The sequence below is a fragment of the Lethenteron reissneri genome, chromosome 15 (assembly GCF_015708825.2).
Source record: "Lethenteron reissneri isolate LAM-NWPU_2019-01 chromosome 15, ASM1570882v1, whole genome shotgun sequence".
Taxonomy (NCBI): domain Eukaryota; kingdom Metazoa; phylum Chordata; class Hyperoartia; order Petromyzontiformes; family Petromyzontidae; genus Lethenteron; species Lethenteron reissneri.
The window spans coordinates 11620235-11639369 of NC_083793.1; the positions used below are offsets into that span (position 1 = coordinate 11620235).

General features: G+C 54.2%; 1 protein-coding gene across 2 annotated transcripts in view; it reads right to left on the bottom strand.

Moving 5' to 3' along the window:
* The window catches only part of LOC133342722 (uncharacterized), a 32618-nt gene that overhangs the window by 7108 nt on the left and 6375 nt on the right, over positions 1-19135 (bottom strand). For both annotated transcript variants that reach the window (XM_061552063.1, XM_061552062.1), the window contains 15 exons: positions 17336-17556; positions 15921-16140; positions 14209-14364; positions 13810-14013; positions 13164-13348; positions 11371-12140; positions 10632-10772; positions 9703-9900; positions 8869-9127; positions 7645-7719; positions 7244-7405; positions 6691-6906; positions 2752-2902; positions 1942-2165; positions 269-510 (listed from right to left, as the gene is read on the bottom strand). In XM_061552063.1, the coding sequence (XP_061408047.1) occupies positions 269-510; positions 1942-2165; positions 2752-2902; positions 6691-6906; positions 7244-7405; positions 7645-7719; positions 8869-9127; positions 9703-9900; positions 10632-10772; positions 11371-12140; positions 13164-13348; positions 13810-14013; positions 14209-14364; positions 15921-16140; positions 17336-17556 (3424 nt within the window). The remainder of the gene's footprint in view (positions 1-268; positions 511-1941; positions 2166-2751; positions 2903-6690; positions 6907-7243; positions 7406-7644; positions 7720-8868; positions 9128-9702; positions 9901-10631; positions 10773-11370; positions 12141-13163; positions 13349-13809; positions 14014-14208; positions 14365-15920; positions 16141-17335; positions 17557-19135) is intronic.

Here is a 19135-nt window from a genome sequence, read left to right on the forward strand (position 1 = left end):
TGTGTGTGTTGCGTATCGGCGTCTGCAGTATTCCTTGATGGGAAGTAAATCAGAAACATGGAAACGAAAATGGAAAAGTGCGCAAGAGACGCGTGGCAAATGCAAGGACCGCGGCGACGATTAGCAACGGGGTGCACACGAGCAGGTGCGTGACGATGCATCGATTCGTCGATTAATCTCCAGTCTTCCACGCTCGTACTGCACACACGTGGAATTTCGCGAGCCACTTCCTAAGAATGTTGCCGCGCGTGCCGTGGTGTCCACTCACGCGAAGGCGTTGGGGTCGCGCGGCTCGGCACCGCGAGCGTGGCTGTGCCGAGCGAGATGGTTCCCGGGCAGCGTCCACGCGCGATGCTCGTGCGGCCCCGGCATGAAGCCGCGACCCGTCTCGCGTTCCACCTCCTCCTCGCTCGCCTCCTCCCTGTCCTCCTCCTCGTCCTCCCCTCCCGACGACGTCAAGGAGAGTTGCTCCAGGCTCGGGTGACGGACCACGGCCAGCGCGGGGATGGCCTGCGGGGTTTCGGAGAGTCGCGTTGGCTCACGATCATCATCATCGTCGTCGTCATCGTCGTCGCACACACTTGGTTCATCACACGTTCGAGAAATTACTCCGTGCATACAAATCAATGATTCGTCTTTTCTATTCACGAACTTCTAAAGTGATTGATAACGAAAAAAATCATCAGCCATGCTTAATCTAATGCTGCTTGAAGATCTCCCCCTAAGCCATCGCTAATCTCGAGGTGACGCGAAGCAACGACGCGTTCATCACCTGCACACGAGACGATGTGATCATCGGTAGTCGCGGCCAAGACGAATGACGGAGGGACAGCCAAAGGAGTGAACCCCGCGAGCGTCACGGCCGCCACGGAGATCGAACGACGAAATGAGCTCGCGTGCACGAGCTCGACGGATTGTAGCATTGCAAGGACCGTGAGGGATAACGATGGCTTGCAGAGGCATTCATCCAGCAGTGGATCTATCACGGATGATCGTCCCGTTACTTTCTATTTCCCTTGTCAATCCACTGCTGGACGGAGGCCTCCCCACCGCGCGTCGGTCATGGAGATTGACCGTATGTCACCAATCCAGCCCGTTTGGGTTGGTGATGGCACGACGTCCAGAACCGTTTCGGATGTCACTGTAGGCGTGTCCGGGAATCAAAGCTAGGGGTCACTGGATTCATAGCGCACTGCGCTAACTGCTGCGCCACCGCAGACAAGCGGGAACCACAGACAAGCGGGAAGGCAGCTGTGTGGTGAACCGGCACCAACAATTGCCCAAGCTCTGCGATCCTAAATATAGTAAGGTGTTATTACATCTTCTTGGTTCTTTCGGTAAAGTCACGTAGAAGGGAAGTAATAAAATAATAAAAATAAAACATAATAAAACAATTCTCACGACGTTTCGGCCACAACGCAAGCAGCCGTCCTCAGGTGTGGGAGGAAAACGGCGCAACTGGCAGAAACCCACGTGTGCAAGAGGGAAACACTCTATCCCATACAACAGATGGCGTTATGTTTATTTTTTTCTGAACTGCATTCTCCTGGCAAGCCAAGGAGTAGCGCCTTCTCGACGCCCACGGGAAGGGAGCGACACATGTGTGCGACCCACCAAGCCTCGCCTCCACAGTGGCGGAGTAAGGCATGCGTGCGTGTAGCCACCAGGACGATGCTCGCCTTTTCTCCATTCGCCATTCCCTTCATCTTCCCTCCCATCGCCCCTCCACTCCGTCCCGTCCCTCCCCTGCCCTTCCGTGACCCCTTTGTGCCCTCCAATTACCGTCTCACTCTTTCCTCGGCCCTCACACGCCCCTTGCCATCTAAATCTGTGTCTCTTTGTTACCGCTTTTTAAACTCTGTGAAGAACCCCTTGAGCGAATGCGCTCTATGCTCATGACGTTAGATGACGATCGCCATGACCCCCGAGAGGCGGCGTCACCTGGAAGAGCATCCCCGGCTTGCGCAGCGAGAGCTTGTGCGGGGGGTCCTTGAGGAGGCCGGCGAGGCGCGCCAGCTGGTGGGACGCGAGGGGCCCCGAGGGGCGCTCCTCCGTCGCCGGCAGGAGGCGGTGGAAGCCCATGGGGGGCGGCGCCGGCGACATCGCGAGGAGAGGGCCGCGTACGCTCTGCTCCCACGCCCGGATCAGCTCCGCGGTGGTCGGCCCTAGGGTAATCACGCGGGGCACGAGGATGGGTCGAGACTGTTCCCGTGACAAACAGCGGGCGACCGATACGCTCCCCCCGCCCCGATCGCAGGTCATTGACGAATTCCAGGAGTACCTCTCCTGGGTTAGGCCACCACTTGAGCGGTTCTTCTCTCAAGCTTTCGCCACGCGCTACTGCGAGCATCTTAAAGCCATAAATACAGCAAACAAAAAGGCGCAAACCACGTTTCATCGCACACTACTTAGGCCATCTTCAGGAGTTTGAGCGATGGAGCCCACCCAGTAAACGTGCAACGTCGGGCCAACATTGGTCCGACGATTCCAACCACATGCCAACGTTGACCCAGGGTTGCATGTTTACTGGGCAGGGGGGGGGATCCCTCACTGCAGCTGCTGAAGATGCCCGCGGCAGTACGTGGCAAAAAGACAGCATTTGTGCTCAGCACGCAAAGCGGATCAACCTGGAACGCCACGCTCCGATTCCGGGCGTCCGCGATCACCCGCGTGGTGACGACGCCTCGGCACGCGCGATTCGATCGGCCACCGTCCCGGCGGGTTCCACAAACGGGCCTCCTCCGCACGTACCCTCCGCGTGGACCGACGCGGAGATGCGCGGGGGCGCAGGCGGGCGGCCGTACGGCTCCCAGTCGCTCCGGCGCAGCTCCCAGCTCCAGCGGTCGCGGCCGTGGAGAGGTGGGCGCAGCGTGCCACGGTGCAGCACGTTCTCCGTCCACGCCTGGTCCCCGCGATCAGAAGGAAAAACGATGAAGGCCTCCCGTGTAGTCTCAAACACGCTACTGCTGTTCTTAGCGAGCACCTCCGAAGGTCGGCATGGCACGACGCCTCAACTATTAAAACGATCGACTATTTTTTGTATTTACCGGGTAAGGCCCGCTGAGCTATGTAGCAAATTTTTTTTGAGAAACGGCCTGTCCTCGACGAAGTGGCTTATCACGTGGAAATTTATATAGCCGCCAAATGCTCTGAACACACGTTGATTCTAAATGTGGAGGGAATAACCAGAGAACCCGGAGAAAAATCCACGTGGCCACGGAGGAGAGAGACATGTAAACGCCAAATATACAGCAGGCGTCAGGGTCTGGATCGAACCAACGATCTCCTGTATACCAGGCGAGGGAGTTAACATCTCGCCACCGTGGCACCCCATGAAGGAGTGGCGTATGCAGCACCATGCCCGGCCGCCTTTGTCTCCCCCAATCTCGATGTGTAAATTCGGCACCGGGTACTAATTTAGCGCTGGGTCAGCCAAGGTGAGGCCAGCACCGGTTCAGATATATGTCACCGATGTTAGCCGTGAGCCGCAATCGAGCTCGGGCTGCCGGGATCACAGTGCATTGCGTGAGCCACTTTGCACGACGAGGAACAACGTAAATGCTCCCGTTTCGCGGGATGCCACGAGACTCGTCAAGTGCAGCGGAGTGAGTTGGTGGTGTGGCCAATGGGACAATCACGACGTGAAATATCGGTTTCTGTGCTTTGCAAAAATTTCATCTCAGAATTCAACTATTCCTGTTCCATCTTGATTTGAAGCTTTTCGTGACTGCAGGAATCCATACTCTTTGGTTCTTAATTCTAGATTTGAAGCTTTCGTGACTGCAAGGATTCATACTCTTAGGTTTTTTCGGTAAAGTCACGTAGGTAAAAAATTTAAATTAATAAAAGTCAAATAAAACAAATTAAAAAATTCACGACGTTTCGGAAGCAACACAAGCCTCCGTCTTCAGGTGGAACCGTCACAGTCACGACAGCTGTATCAAGTAAATGAGAGATCACATGAAATACTACCCCGTATATATAATGGTTGAGGGGGGAAGGGCCAGGAACGGCACACTTTTTTTATTAATATGGTAAGGTGAGGCTTAAGACCAAGAGTAGACTGCATAAGGTGAGGCTTAAGACCAAGAGTAGACTGCATAACAAAGGACTGAGCCTTTGTTATGGAGAGGTGCGGTTTGTAACTAACACATGGCATACATAACAAAAGTGTGAAAAAAGAAAAGCAAGTAAAAACTAAAACTGGTAAAACAACAAACTGGCTGTCTATCAATAACCTGTAATAGTTGTCTGTCAAATAAGATGGTCCAAATAAGTGTAGTTACATCTTTTTTGCATGGTTAATCACATCTTTCCAATGATTACTCAGTTTGTAACCCTCATCACGGTTGTAAAGTCACGTAGGTAGAAAAATAAAAGATCATGACGTTTCAGAAGTTTCTTTCTTTCTTTCTGTGGTTGTCCCACCTGATGACGATTGCTTGTGTTGCGATCGAAACGTCGTGATCTATTATTTTTCTACCTACGGGACTTTACCGAAAGAACCAAAGAGTATGGATTCCTGTTCCCTACGTTTCGCCAACGCACACGCACACATGGACCGGCACTGGGACGAGTGCGTCGCTTTGTGGCGAGAATGCGTAGTTGAATGGTTGAGTGCAGTGGCGGCTCCTGCAAAATCTCTCAGGGGGGGCAAATGTCTGGATGATTGATAAGGATAAGGTCCACCCATGCAATGGATAAATTAACAGCTTAAGCATGTAAAGGCAACTTCACTTCTTTAATATTAATGAAAAATAAAGTGACTCTTACAATACATCTTGTTTGTTTCTATACTCACTATTAAAACAAACCACTCAAGTTTATTTTATTAAAGATTCCACTAGGTGGCGATAAATTTTATTGTTGGATGAAACGTGCTTACGTGTGATGACGTAAGCACGTATGATGACGTTAGCACGTATGATGACGTAAGCACGTTAGTGCAAGCCCTCCTGGAAGCCATAGAGAATGCATTGCAGCGCCCCCGTTCGAAAAAAAACATCTTTGAATGTAAGTCTATGGGGCCACTCGGGGCGATTCTCAGCCGGAGTGAAATCGCCCAAAAAGAGGCGGTACTCCACAGAACGTAGCATGACGCTGATTGGACTATATCCAGAGGCACAGTGACGGCTCGCGTGACTCTGGTTGAATGACATTGGTGGTGCGTCGCCCAATCGCCCTAATGAAGAAACCGCCCCTGGTTGAGTGATTGGGAATTGTTAGGCAATTGGTGAGCAGTGGATTTTGTTCAAAATATATATATTTTTAAAGCAAATGTTTCCCAAGGATGTTTAAATGCCGCCCACCACTCAGGCAGCCCCGCAACTTTGCCCGCATCACGCGTCCGGAATGATCTAAAAGGTAAAGGTGCAGCCCTGCAATTGCGTGTCTCACCTCCCTGCTGGTGGAAGGTGCCTCTCCATTACTAAGAGTTATTTGAAATTGTACATTTCCTTGGTGAGGATATTATTTGTTATTTTACACAGACCCCCTGTAGTAGCCTCGCAAGGCCACCAGGGGTCAGCGGATGACAGGTTGGGAACCGCCGCTCGAGAGAACGCTTCGAGGCCAGCGTTCGTCATTGTAAGGCCCGCGGTGTCACTACCGGCTCCTGGTGGCCTTTAGTGCGGCCCCCGACAACACACAAATGTGAAAAACCCCATCATGCTGTCACACCCCAATTGTTTCAAATGTACGGCGGCTCTCACATTCTTATTTTGTACGGCTCGCGTAGATGCAGAGCAACCACTACAATTTCACGTTCAGGTTGGTCGAGCCAGATAACCGCATCAGGAGCAGTGGAGTGGTATCGTCGCGATGTCTCCTTCGTACTGTGGATCGGGCACTGCGTCGTTATATGGTCTGTCCTGGGTGACCACAGTCGCACGCTCCTGGAGAGTTTTTAATTTCACATTTGTGCGACGGGTATCCGCATCTGTCATTGATGTCGTGTCGGCGAAAGTGACCCCTCTCTGAAATTTGCGAGGAGCACTGTTCTAGGAGGTAGTGTGGCCTACACTTCAAGACGCCTTGGAGGAGGTGCGAGTGCCCACACGCTACCCCACCGCACGCGACCTGTCCATCGACTGCGGTGAACCCAACTCGTGAACAAGAGGCGGGGTCGGTGGGTGGGGGGCGATTTGAGACTCTTGGCTAGACCGAATCCTCTGTGTTGCAAGGCCAGAGTGTTAACCATGACATCACACCTTTACCGAGTTGACAGGCCCAGTGCAATAGATGATAATCATATTTTCATTTTATATAACGTAATTCATGCCAATAGCATCCCACAATGCCGTACATTAATTATATTATGATGATCAAATCCCATATACAGCCACTACCAAGCAAATAAAAACCCTACCACTACCAAGCAAAATCAACAAATTAAGAAATGGCACCAAAACAATAAGCAGAAACCAAAAAGTTATCGCTATTTAAATTTAAGAAACATGTCTGTTGTTCCAACCGCCGCGCCGGGAGATCCAACCGGCAACAACATCCAGATTGCAAGTCCAGGGTGACGACCATTACGCATCCCGCACCGCGGCAGTGACGTTTAAAACGAGGGACAACGTCTAAAAACTCCTCTCGGACGATATCGGGACGACCCCTCTCCGAACCCGCGACCCCTCCCGGGCCAAACCGCGACGGTTTGCCGGCTCCGGCCAGACGGAGGGCCCTCACCTTGCGGAGCTCCTCCCGGCGCGCGGAGTCTGGCCGGAGCGGGTGCTCGTTGTCCCGCTGGCTGTCCGACGGGCCCGGCACGGCGAATCCCCGGGCGGTGCGCCAGGCGGCGCGGGACCGGCGCCTCTCGTCGCGCCGCGCCTCCGCCTCGTCCACGGGATCCAGCGACAGGGAGGCGAAGGCGAGGGCGTACGAGTGGCGGGCGCGCGGGTCCTCCTGCGGTGGACGGGGCGGTGCGGGAGGCAGACGCGGAGACGATGAAGCCGCCCCCCCCTGCCCCCCCCCCTTCCCGGACGTGCATCTCTTCCTCTTTGACGAGCGTGGATTTTTTTTATCGATCGCAAAGTTTTTTCTTTTAGGGAATACGCGTGGAGAGCGAAAAAACGCACAAATGCGCAACACGAACCACCGAACGACCGCCTCACTAACGCCGCGTTGACCAGAGGCGCGAACGTGCGATCTCTGCGTACGGTGGCCTGGGAAACCCGCGAGGGGAGGCTGGATCACAGGGACCAGATAGGCAGACGGACAGAGTCCGCCGCCCGCGACCTACCCTGTTGAGGTGCTCGCGGAGCGCGGAGAGCGCGAGCTGTCGCCCGTTGAGCGACTGCGAGCTGTAGTAGGGCGCGTCTCCCGGGAGTAGCCAGACGGCGCGGCCGGGGGGCCGGCACCGAGCCACGGCGAGGCTGGCCTCGCGCACCCTCTCCAGGTTTTCCTGCGCTCTCGCGAGCGGGGACCATCGCAGAGACGCGCGAGCGGGAAACACATGTGCGGAGAGGCTTCAGATCGCGACCGAGCTGGGATGGCACTTCACTGATCCCAAGTTCAAATCTGATTTTAAGTTGTCGTCAAGGGACACTCATTAAACATATTACATCATTATCTGCTCCCCCTCCGCACCCGATTTCCCCCCCACCTTTCCCTTCTCCACATTCTCCTCCCCCTCCTCCTCACCTTGACGTGGTCCACGGGCTCCTCAGGCTGTCGGTGAACGTACTCTGGGTTCCAGTTGTCCAGCCGAGGCCGGGGCTGTGGGGTTACGGGCAGAACCCATCGACACAATCACAGCACCGACACGGATCAGCAAGTGCCGAAACTCGCGCTCGCAATCCGGATTAACCCACGGGGCTTGTGGGGCTGCAGCCTGACACCCCCGATTTGTAATGCCCCCCCCCGCCCCCCCCCCCAAAAAAACCTGTGCACTGCTTTATAACGGTTGACATGCAACGCTGTGGCACTCCTCCAGGCAGTCTGGCTAATGAGAACCACTACCTTCGATTTCGCTGTACAATTCGGGCATCGCATTTAACGACTCGAAATAACAACGGTGATTAACGACGGGAGAGTTTAGCATCGGGCGTGGGTGGTAGTAACATAGTGGAGGGAAGAAATTGGATTTACACAGCAGTGCCCCACCCCCGCCCCAAAACTAACACAGCCTCTGGGCCCCCCCCTGTCAAACTTAGTCCGGATCTCATCAGACTCTTGGACGCTAAGCTCCCTATAACGGGGAGTCATCCTGTCCACGCGACGATTACTCCGTGGCTTCGACACACTCTGGTGAGCGAGCGCCAGGCATCTCAACTAAATTATTAAACTATTTTTTTTACCAGGTAAAGCCCATTGAGCTGTATAGCTCTTTTTTAGAAGCGACCTCGCCACAAATGATAGCCCAGCGTAGTGGCTTATCACGAGGAAATGTATAGCAGCCAAACACTCGAAACACGTGATGTTGATTCTAACTGTGGAGGGAAAAAGCAGAGGACCCGGAGAAAAATCCAAGCGACCGCGGGGAGAGAGACACGCAAAACTCCAAATACACAGCAGGCGTCAGGGTCGGGATGAAACCCACGGCCTCCTGTACACTAGGCAAGGTGGTCAACATCTCCTAGCCACCTTGATGATGATGAGAGAGAGAGAGAGAAAGACACGCAAAACTCCAAATACACAGCAGGTATCAGGGTCGGGATGAAACCCACGGCCTCCTGTACACCAGACAGGGTGGTCAACATCTCCTAGCCACCTTGATGACGATGAGAGAGAAAGACACAAAAAACTCCAAATACACAGCAGGCGTCAGGGTCGGAATGAAACCCACGGCCTCCTGTACACCAGGCGAGGTGGGCAACATCTCCCAGCCGCCGTGGCGAGACGGCCTCTGGCGGGGGGGATCGTTACCCTGCACTTCCTCTTGCCGCTGGGGAGCGCCGGTGGAGAGGCGCTCCTCCTGAGTTGCAGGGTGCTGGGGCCGCGTGCGGACGAGCGGCCGGCGGAGGAGGCGGCGGCGGCGGCGAGCGAGAAGAAGGATGAGGAGTGAAGCGCCGTGCCGGGCAGGACGCAGAAGTGGCGCGCGAGCGATTCCAGCATCCCCGGCGAAGGCAGCATCTCGGCTCGCACGACGTCGCGCAGCCTCGATGCCCCGCACAGGCTCTCCAGCCTGAGCGGTGTCGGTGTCGCGATTGTGATGAGGATTTTGACATCTCTATCATCATCATCGCCGTCGTCGTCAGCATTATCAGCAGCAGTAGCAACAGCAGTGGCATTTTACAAATCATAGCCATACTAATTAGCAGAATCAACTGGAGCAGAATCGTGGGCAGCAGCAATAGCAACAACAGCAAAACCATCATCAGTCAACACCACCATCACCACAACCGCCACAATCATGATCATTGCCACCACGGTCACCCTATGAAACTATTAAAAACTATTTTTATATGACAAGGTAAGGCCCACTGAGCTATAAAGCTATTTTTCAGAAGCGAACTGTCCAAATGAAAGCCCAACGAAATGGCTTATCACGTGGACATTTATAGCAGCCAAATACTCTAAACGCGTGCTGATTCTAAATGTGAAGGGAAAAAACGGAGGACCCGCAAAGGGAGAGACAGGCAAGCTCGTAAAATACAGGCGTCGTCAGGGTCGGGATCGAACCCACGACCTCCTGCATACCAGGCGAGGCAGTTAACATCTCGCCGCCCTAACCCCACGCCCTACGCACGCGCGTCCCACCTCTGCATGGCGCGCATGGCGAGGGCGGCGCCGCGTGTTCCGGCGAGCGGGAGCAGTGCCAGTCCGGGGTCGCGCAGCGTCCGGCTCAGGGGCGCCCGCAGACGCAGGGCGCGCACGCGGGCGCCCAGCGCGGCGAAGGCCCGCACGGCGAACCCCACGCTCGAGTCGAACAGCACCGCCACGCGGCCCGGACTCGAGCTGTCGGTCACGCGCAACGGTCGGGGGCCCACGAGCCACGAGAGAGCGATTTCAGGACGATCGTGAGTTCGTCTGAACACTCGAGTCCGGCGTGGTCACGAATGCGCCACTGCGCTGATCACGCAGGCTAAGCTCTGCGGAACAACTGGCTCAGATTCAAGGATGGATTGCAAACATCTGCCGGAGGTAACTGGCTCCACGTTGCTGACAATCCGTGTCAGCAACCAATCTTTGTCAGCAACCGTTACCGGCAACACATTAACCGTAACCGCAGAGGGTGGGGAGTGGGGGGGGGAGAATTTGGCACCGGTTCACTATTAGGCTTCTGCCGTTCCCGGCTCGCCTGCGATTCATCCTCCTGGTGCCTCCGAGTCGTTCTTTCTCTCTTCCAGAGCGAGGGACGTAGACTGCGTGTCGGCGCAGCGTTCCAAGTTAAAATCCTCAACCTTCGTTGGAAAGCGATCGTAAGTCGGTGCATTCAGCTGCCTTGAGCTGGTGGCTATCACGGGCGGAACGAACGCAGAAATGGTGCCGTCATCTTGAAATGCAAAGCATTTCCGGGGCTTCCTGTCTTGTTTTTATTTTATAAAACATCATTAGGAGTGCAGCCCTGCTCGGCGGGCAGAGAGGGGCTCTCACGCTGGATACGGGGGACAGAGAGGAACCCAGCCCCGGCCAGGGGATATAAAAGCGACTCCCCTAGGGGTGGACGAGAATGGCGACGCACAAACCTCGGAGCGAACTCCTCACAGAGACGCCGCACGGCCCCGTCCCTGGGCCCCTCCAGGGCGAGCAGGTGGTGCTCCCCGTCGTACACGTGGAACCCCGTGAGCAGATCCAGACTCGGATCCCTCTGCTGCTCCTCCGAGAGCCTGTGGCGAGGAGGTGTGGAGCGGGGGGGGGGGCGGTTAATTTTGCACCGCATCCAAATTTTGAATTCCTGGTGTCTCGCCCATGTTTTAAACAAAACGTCGCGTTATCTAATTAAACACTTTTCCGAGAGCATTATTGGCGAGCTAAAACAATTGCATTGTGCGCATTTAACGCATCATCATCACGGTGCATGGGCAGATAGCCCGAAGATGTCCATTGCACATTTCGTAATTGTTGTTTCCACTTTCCTCTGCCTTGTGCCAATATGCTCAAGTAGTGCCACATCTTTTTGGCACCAATCTCTTCTGTTGTTTTCAAGCCATTCTCTGTTAGGTCTTCCTCTCTTTCCAGTTCCTACCATTTTTCCGAACATCAGCACACTTCTTTTTTTACTCTGGGGGGTACACAATCCAGTGGATATCTGAGCCAGTCCCAAGCCTGGATAAAACGCGTCGGGAGAAAGGGTGCTGATACTTTAGCAGTGAAGAAAGAAGAAGAAGAAAGGAATCCAATGCACACGACGACCAATAATCAGTGAGAGACGTCGAAACACAAACTCCACGAACAGATCAAGGTACGGTCGGCGGCGGGACTCACGAGTAGGCCGACAGCGCCCTCTCGATCACGTGCATGGGATGCTCGTCGAGCTGCAGCGCCTCGGCGTTCCTAATCAGAATCTCCTCCTCGAGCTCGCGCAGTCGCAGGGCGACGACTCCGTCGCTGCCGTCACTGTCGTCGTCGTCGCGGCACGAGAAGCGAAACACGACCCGGCCGAAGGGACCCCCATTCGCCTCGACGTCGCCGCCGTCCTCTCCGAGCCACTCGTCCAGGGCGTGCCGAACCTCGACCCGCACCTTGAGGCTCGCGCCCGACTCCGCGTACCCCCCGGCGGCCACGCGCTCCACTCCGCCAACAGCGACGTGCTCCTCGTCCTCCCCGTCGGCCGGAGCCCGGCGGACGCGCCGAGCCACGATCGGCACGCTCAACTCGACGAGGCGGTCGCCCAGCAGGAGGTCCGACAGGTCTACGAAGGCGACACCGTAGGAGTCTCTCTCCTCCTTCTCGTCCCCCTCCTGCTCGTTCTCCTCCCCATCCTCCTCCCCCTCCGTCGTCTCGCCGTCGTCGGCGCGACCCGGCGGGTCTCCGCGGCGGTCGTCGGAGCGGTCGCGGCGGAGGTCGCGGTCGTGGAGCTCCACCCGGAGGGGAGGGCCCCGCAGCAGCTGGGCCACGCGAGCGCGGCCCAGGAGGCCCAGGGGCACGGCGTTGACGTCGTCGAAGCGCAATCGGGGGCCCTGGGCGCGGCCCTCGCTCCGGTGCGGGGCCAGCGGTGCGAAGCGGTAGGAGCAGTACGCGGGCAGGCAGCGCTCCTGCAGCACGCGGACAAGCGCGCAGGGGGAGGGGGTTGGCGGGGGGGGGGGGTGATTTTAATTGAGAGACCTTGATGATTAAAAGAGATGATGATCTCCCCTCTCCCAACCCTTTCTCTTTCCCCAGTATGTTAGTTGCGCCGCGGTGGCGAGATGCTATCTCCCTCGCCTGCTATGCAGGAGGTTATCGGTTCGATCCCGACCCTTGACACCTGCTGTATATTTGGAGTTTGCATGTTCTCGCTGCGTTCACGTGGATTTTTCTCCGGGCCCTCCGGTTTTTCCCTCGACATTGAGAAACACGCGTTTACAGTATTTGGCTGCTATAAATGTCCACGTGATAAGCCACTTTGTTGAGCTTTCATTTGTGGCCATGTCGCTTCTGAAAAAGAGCTACACAGCTCAGTGGGTCTTAGCTGGTAAAATGAACAATAGTTTAGTTTACTTACCTTTCCCCTTACACCATTTCCCCTCCCTATATAAATCTTCCCGCCCCTGCACGTGGTCCCCACTTGGGTGGGACAGCGAGTGTCCAACTTCCCCCTACGTAAGGTCCCGCCGCGCCGACATCGGCTTGCTGTTTGCGGAGTTTCTGTTCTCCTCCGTTTGCGATCAGCATCTTGTACCGGGCTAGCGTTGAGTTTCAATAAAAAACTGATCATGATGATCATCATTATCTCTTGGAAAAAAACTTCTCCTGTACATCAAGCAGTCCTCCTCCTTAACCTCCTTCCATTCCTCTCTCAAAGCTCCACCTCTTCTCCATCGCCCATTCTCTTCATCTCCCCTCCACTCCTTCCCGTCACCCTTTCCTGATCCCTAAGTACCTCTATATCACTGTCACGCATTCCTCAATCCTCGTTAGGCCCCTGCCATCTAAATAATTCCACTCTGGCACCGTTTTCTAAAGCTATGTCAAACGCCTTGAGTGCTTGACAATTCGCTTGTACGAGATCACGATCATTTAAATTAACAGACGATGATGATAATGTCAGTCGAGTGCTGCACGTGCTGCTGGGTGACCTTGAGCACAGAGTAAGGCACGGGCGCGGCGGGCAAGCCGCTGGCAGACACGATGCGGACGATCATGGGGTTGAGTTGGAGACTCTGCTGCTGGCTCAGGATGGGCTCGCGGCACGAGACGCAGCACAGGGCGTCGAGCAGGCCGGCACACGGGTGGGACGCGCGCCCGCACGCCCTGCGCTCACCTGCAGGGGCGGGGAGGGGCGGGTGGGCAGTCGGCAAGGCATGGGAGTTTAATACAGAATCATCATCATTTACTTGTCCAGGAAAGCTACGGGGCTCTTTTTCAGGAGGGTGGATCATTATCAACCGGCATACCTTGAAGTTAACCAACATTTAATGCAACGAAGGAGTGGACAACTGCTACACAGTAGTGGGGACCCTTAACCTAAACCCTAACCCTGATCCTAACGCCCCCCAACCCTAACCATAAACCGCAACCCAAACCCTGATCCTAACCCACACACCTAACCCCACAACCTTAACCCTAAACCGCAACCCTAAACCAAACCCTGATAACCTCCCCAAAGAATTGTAACAACCCAACTACTACGACGACCACTACGAGCCAAACAGCTGCCACTACCGACCGCAAACCCCAACGCACACCCCAACCGCGAGGACCGCGACGCAGCGCGGCCCCTACCGGCTACGAGCCGCGCCAGGGGCACGGTCAGCCCGAGGGGCCGGCGCGGGGCCCCCCTCTCGGCGGCGTGGGCGCCCCAGACTCCCCGGCGCGGGGTCCCTCGCTCGGCGGCCCGTGCGTCCCCGCGTCGGGGCTGTCGGCTCCCCGTGGCGCCCCACGCGCTCCCCGCACGGCCACGCTCCTCTCCACGTACGGGCGGCGGAACTGTGCGGCAGCAGCGACGGGCGATCAGTGATGCTAATAAATAACAGATTCCGATTTAAAGTAATCGTAATCACATCTTCATTGAATTCATCATCATCGCATGTTCATTTTTAACCCATCGTCATCGTCGTCATTGTTGTCGTCGCCCAGTGTCATGTGGTCACGAGCCGTCGTCGTGAATGCGGTGGCACTCACCGGCCGTGCCCTTCTCGTGCTGCCCTCGCCCTGCCTTGCCCTCCTCCTCCTCCTCCCCCACCTCCTCCTCCCTCTCCTCCTCCTCCTTCCCGGCCCCGCGTGCCCGCGCCGGCTCGAGTTGCGCCAACATCCTCCGCACCAGCTTCTGCACGCGGTCTGGGGACACGGCGCCGGATTCACCAAGGGTCCCGACCGACATCGGTTGTGCGTCGGCCTGTCGGTCGGTCGGTCATTCACTCACAACACCTCAGTCTGTTTCATCACACAGAGAGCGTCGGGGAACTTTTTGACCAGAACAGGGACTTTTCAGTTGATGATGATGATGATGATTAGGAGGAACGTGAGAGCTTTGACGTATAACACGTAGGCTTTCGCGACCAATATTATTCATAATCAACGTTTTTGGGTTTTCGATCGCGTTATTTATAATTGTCTTTTGTCAACGTGACACTTTTTTCTGATTGGCCGTGTCGGGTGGTGGAGGGTTACAACAAATTCATAAATAACGCGATCTAAACCCCGAAACGTTGATTATGAAGCTTTGACGTAGGTGAAATCAACTGTGGCCGAATGTCTTCACCGAGTGGTGTCGCCACCTGGAAAATGTTTAAATATGTCATATTCCGAAATCGGCATCCTTCAAAATGTACAAATATGAACTCTCATAGGCCGAGGTTCTCCTGAAGATGAGGGTCAAACTATTTGCCCTCGGGATATTGGAGTACCCAACATCGATTTTTTTTTGGGTTTTTAGATTTTAAAAGATCTGGTGTCACATTTGAATCCATCGCCCCGACAAAACTTCCACATGGCGACTTTAATTGGCCCAAGTCAAAAAAGAACGGCGCGTGAGGTGTTCATGTTTTTTTTTCTAAGTTATAAGTAGGAAGTGAAATGTACCACCTTGCCGAGACTGGGGCCAGGGGTCTTCCTCCCCTCCCATGCCCATCGCAGCTCGTGCCTTAAGTCGTTAAAACATTATCTCCTCCCTTAACATCATCAATCTTCCTTCCAAACATTTCCTGAAGCAAAAATGTAGTGCTGGCTACAGTCAAATTTGCTTATGGCATTCATAACTTTGATCCTTACCCATGTATCGAGAGTGACATTTTTTTTGAGGGACTGTGTGTTGTGTTGGTGTGGTCTGAAACTATTTTTGGGCGCCACGGTGGCGAGATGTTATCTACCTTGCCCGGTATGCAGGAGGTTATGGGTTAGATCCCGACCCTGATACCTGCATATTTCGAGTTTGCATGTTATCCCCGTGGTCACGTGGATTTTTCTCCGGGTCCTCTGGTTTTTAGCTCCACATTTAGAAGCATTCGTTTAGAGTATTTGCCTGCTATAAATTCCCACGTGACAAGTCACTTCGTTGAACTATTATTTGTGGCCAGGTCGCGTCTGAAAAAGAGCTACGTAGCTCAGTGGGCCTTGACTGGTCAAATAAAATAAAAACTGGGTTGTAGTTATTTTAGTTTTTGTTGTGCTGCCTTGCCCAACATTGCATTTAGTGTTGAAACATCGGCAGGAATTGATGCGCTTATGCGAATATGTAAAGATAAAATTGATTTCTTCCAGTCTAAACAAATACTATTCTTAGGTTTTTTCGGTAAAGTCACGTAGGTGACTTTACCGAAAAAACCTAAGAATATGAATCATTGCAGTCACCAAAGCTTCAAATCTAGAATAAACAAACACTCTGAATTTCATACCCAAGCGCCCGGGATCCGTCTCGGAGCGCAGGCGCAGTCCCGTGGGCCGGTCGTGCCGGGCCCTCTGCGAGAGGCGCTCGCGGCCCTCCCACACGCGCAGGCGGCCGGCCGAGAGGCGGGACGACATGAGGGCCAGCAGCTGCTTCCCGGACGGGGAAACGCGGGCCTCCTGCTTCCACGCCACCCACGAGCGCGGCCCCTCGGACCACGCGCGTATCACCTGTGGGTTGGGGGGGGGGCGGGGGTTGGGCGAGGGAGTTAGGAGGAGTCAGGCTGGTGGCGAAAGACTCGGCACGGGCCCAGGGTCGACAATGACGACGGAATGGCAGGCAAAGGAGGGGAAACACTGCCGGAAAAAATAAAAAAAAACATCCGCGATGAAGAGAATCTCAACTAAAAAAAACTTTATTTTACAATGTGTAAGGCTCACTGAGCTATGTAGTTCTTATCACGTGGAAATTTATAGCAGCCAAATACTCTAAACGCATGATGTTGATTCTAACTGTGGAGGGAAAAATTGGAGGACCCGGAGAAAAATCCACGTCACCACGGGCAGAGAGATCATGCAAACTTCAAATATAGAGGCGTCAGGGTTGAGATCGAACCCACGATCTCCTGAATATCAGGCGTGGTAGTTAACATCTCGCCACCACGGCGCTCCAATCAGTGATGAGGCCAGCCCGTGCATAGGTTGTGGAAGGATCTCTAGATTGAAAACTAATTTCTTTGGAACCACTTTTTGTACAGGTAGTCCTCTACTTACGATGGAGATGCGTTACGACGACCCCATCGTAAGTCGAAAATATCGTAAGTCGAAGATGGCCTAGCCTACCCAGGGGTCTTAAAGAATGGTGATAATTTAGCAAAACAGAGCAATGTACAGTACCGTACTGTATAAACTATATACTGTATGTATTTATTAATTACAATACTGTATTGCACAGTAAAATGTAAAGTAAAAAAAACAAGGTAAATTCTTAGCCTACCTATATGAACTGCAATTTAATAGAAAGATTTCCAGGAAACAATCCTACCTGCTATAACACTTTTAACATGCATTGAACGTATCGTATCGTGGTAACCTTAAAATGAAATCGCTAAAGCTACGTATCATACATGCATTGGACGTATCGTAACGTACCATTGTACTGTACTCACCAAGATTCTGTCCGTCGTCTGCATACTTGAACGATGTTAGCTTGTTGATGGCAATTCTGTCGTTTCGCTATCGCCATCGTAAGATCCAAATATCGTAAGTCGGACCACCGTAACTCGGAGACTACCTGTATTTAGTTTGTTGTCCTTTCCCGCACCTCCGATTAACACGGCTGGCTACGTACGGCGTGAAAGAAGTTCAACATACGTACAACCCCGCGACGACAATCCGACCGAGATGTCTCCCATCATCATGGCACCTTGGTGTCGCTACCGATGTAGACCCTGGCCACGGAGCCGTAGAACACCACGTCGGCCTTCTCCACCCGGCCAGGTATCAGGAGGAGCTCGCAGTGGAAGCAGGCGGTGGCTCCCGCAGCTTCGCTCGCTCCGACTCCCGCGGCTCCATCTCCTCGCGGGCGACCCCGGCGCCCGGCGGCTCCAGGCCGGAGGGACGCGGCCTCGCCCTGAGCGCCCTCCGCTGAGGTGACAGTGGCGGAGGGTCGTGTGCGTATTTTATTTACAGTTGACTTGTTTTACCCAGGAAAGCCTCGTCGAGTCTCAGGACTCTTTTTCAGGAGGGTGCTGCAAAGCTATCGCAGTCGGGGGCAATGATCACAGAGTAGATTCCAATTGAGACGTTAGTGGTGCAATTTATTTTACTTGGCAAAATTAAACTGAATGAAACTTTTTTTTATTTTACCAGGTAAGGCCCACTGAGCTATATAGCTCTTTTTCAGAATGGACCTGGCCACAAATGGTGGCTCAACGAAGTGGATTACTGCGTGAAAATGCATTGCAGCCAAATGCTCGACGCACATTTTTCCAAATGCAAAGAGAACAAACCCGGAGGACCTGGAGAAAAAGCCAAGCGGAGAAAAATAAAAAATTTACATAATGACCCACGCTTGCGAATGACGCCACGGGATCTGTAACGTCCACCGTGAGCAGACGTGCGCGTAGAATTACAGGTTAACACACCCGCGGTATTAATCAGGGCGGCCGCTGGATTCGAACTGGCGAACGCGTTGCCCGCTGTGCCGCGTCTCCGCCCCTGTGGAGAGGTGTCCGTCCATGTTGTCCAAGAGGCTCCTGCGAGTGACCCAGCTACAGCCCCAGTAACAATAGCCACAATAACAGCGTAGCCTCTAAACAAAGACAAAGATCCCCCGTATGGCCTGGATAGACTGATGGGGCAAGTGCTGTTAGCGAACACCGATGAAGGCCGGCACAGCACACGAGGGGGTGGGTGGCCAGCACCACGCTCGACCGCCTTTGTCTCCCCAGTGACGATGTTTTTACACACCGCACCAGGCATTCATTTGTGGCCGAGTCGACCTAGGGGAGGCCCAGGATCGGTTCAGATAATCATCACTGGTGTGAGCGGGAATCGAACTCGGGTGGCCAGGTTCGTAGCACGGCTGCCCTACCGCTCCCCACACGGGAGGCATCCGCGGACCGTTCCAGCAACAGCTCCAGCACCAGTGAATTCCTTAAACAACAGCACCAGCAAATAGCACTAATTGCCTATAACAGCGATGGCACCAGCAATACCTTCAACAGCACGAGCAACAGCAGCATCAGCTACAGGTAACGGAAACAACAACGGCAGCACTTAGCCTCAGATCGAGCGAATGCGCCGGTTTGGACAGCCCACAGCTTACGCACCAAGGTGACAGCCACCAGCTTCAACAACAGAAACGGCTCACAACACGGCAGCAGTTCCAGCATCAACGACGACTTCAGCTGCGCGAGCAAAACCCTCCGCTACAGCTTGAACTGTTTCAGCAGCAGCAGCAACAGGGTGAGGAACAGCACCAAACTGCAGCTTTAATGACCACAGCACCAGCAGTAGCAACAGCAACACATCCTCGACCACAGCCGCCAATCTCAGCCCCAACTCAATGATTTGATTCCAGCAGTGGATCTAATGACCAACCCACACAGCCGGGGAAAGTCGCCGGCGATTTTCACGAGGAATGGCAATTAAACAAAGAAAACGATTTGTGGTTGCGTCTCTAGTGACTACAATAGTGTACAACACAGGCAAAGATCCCCCA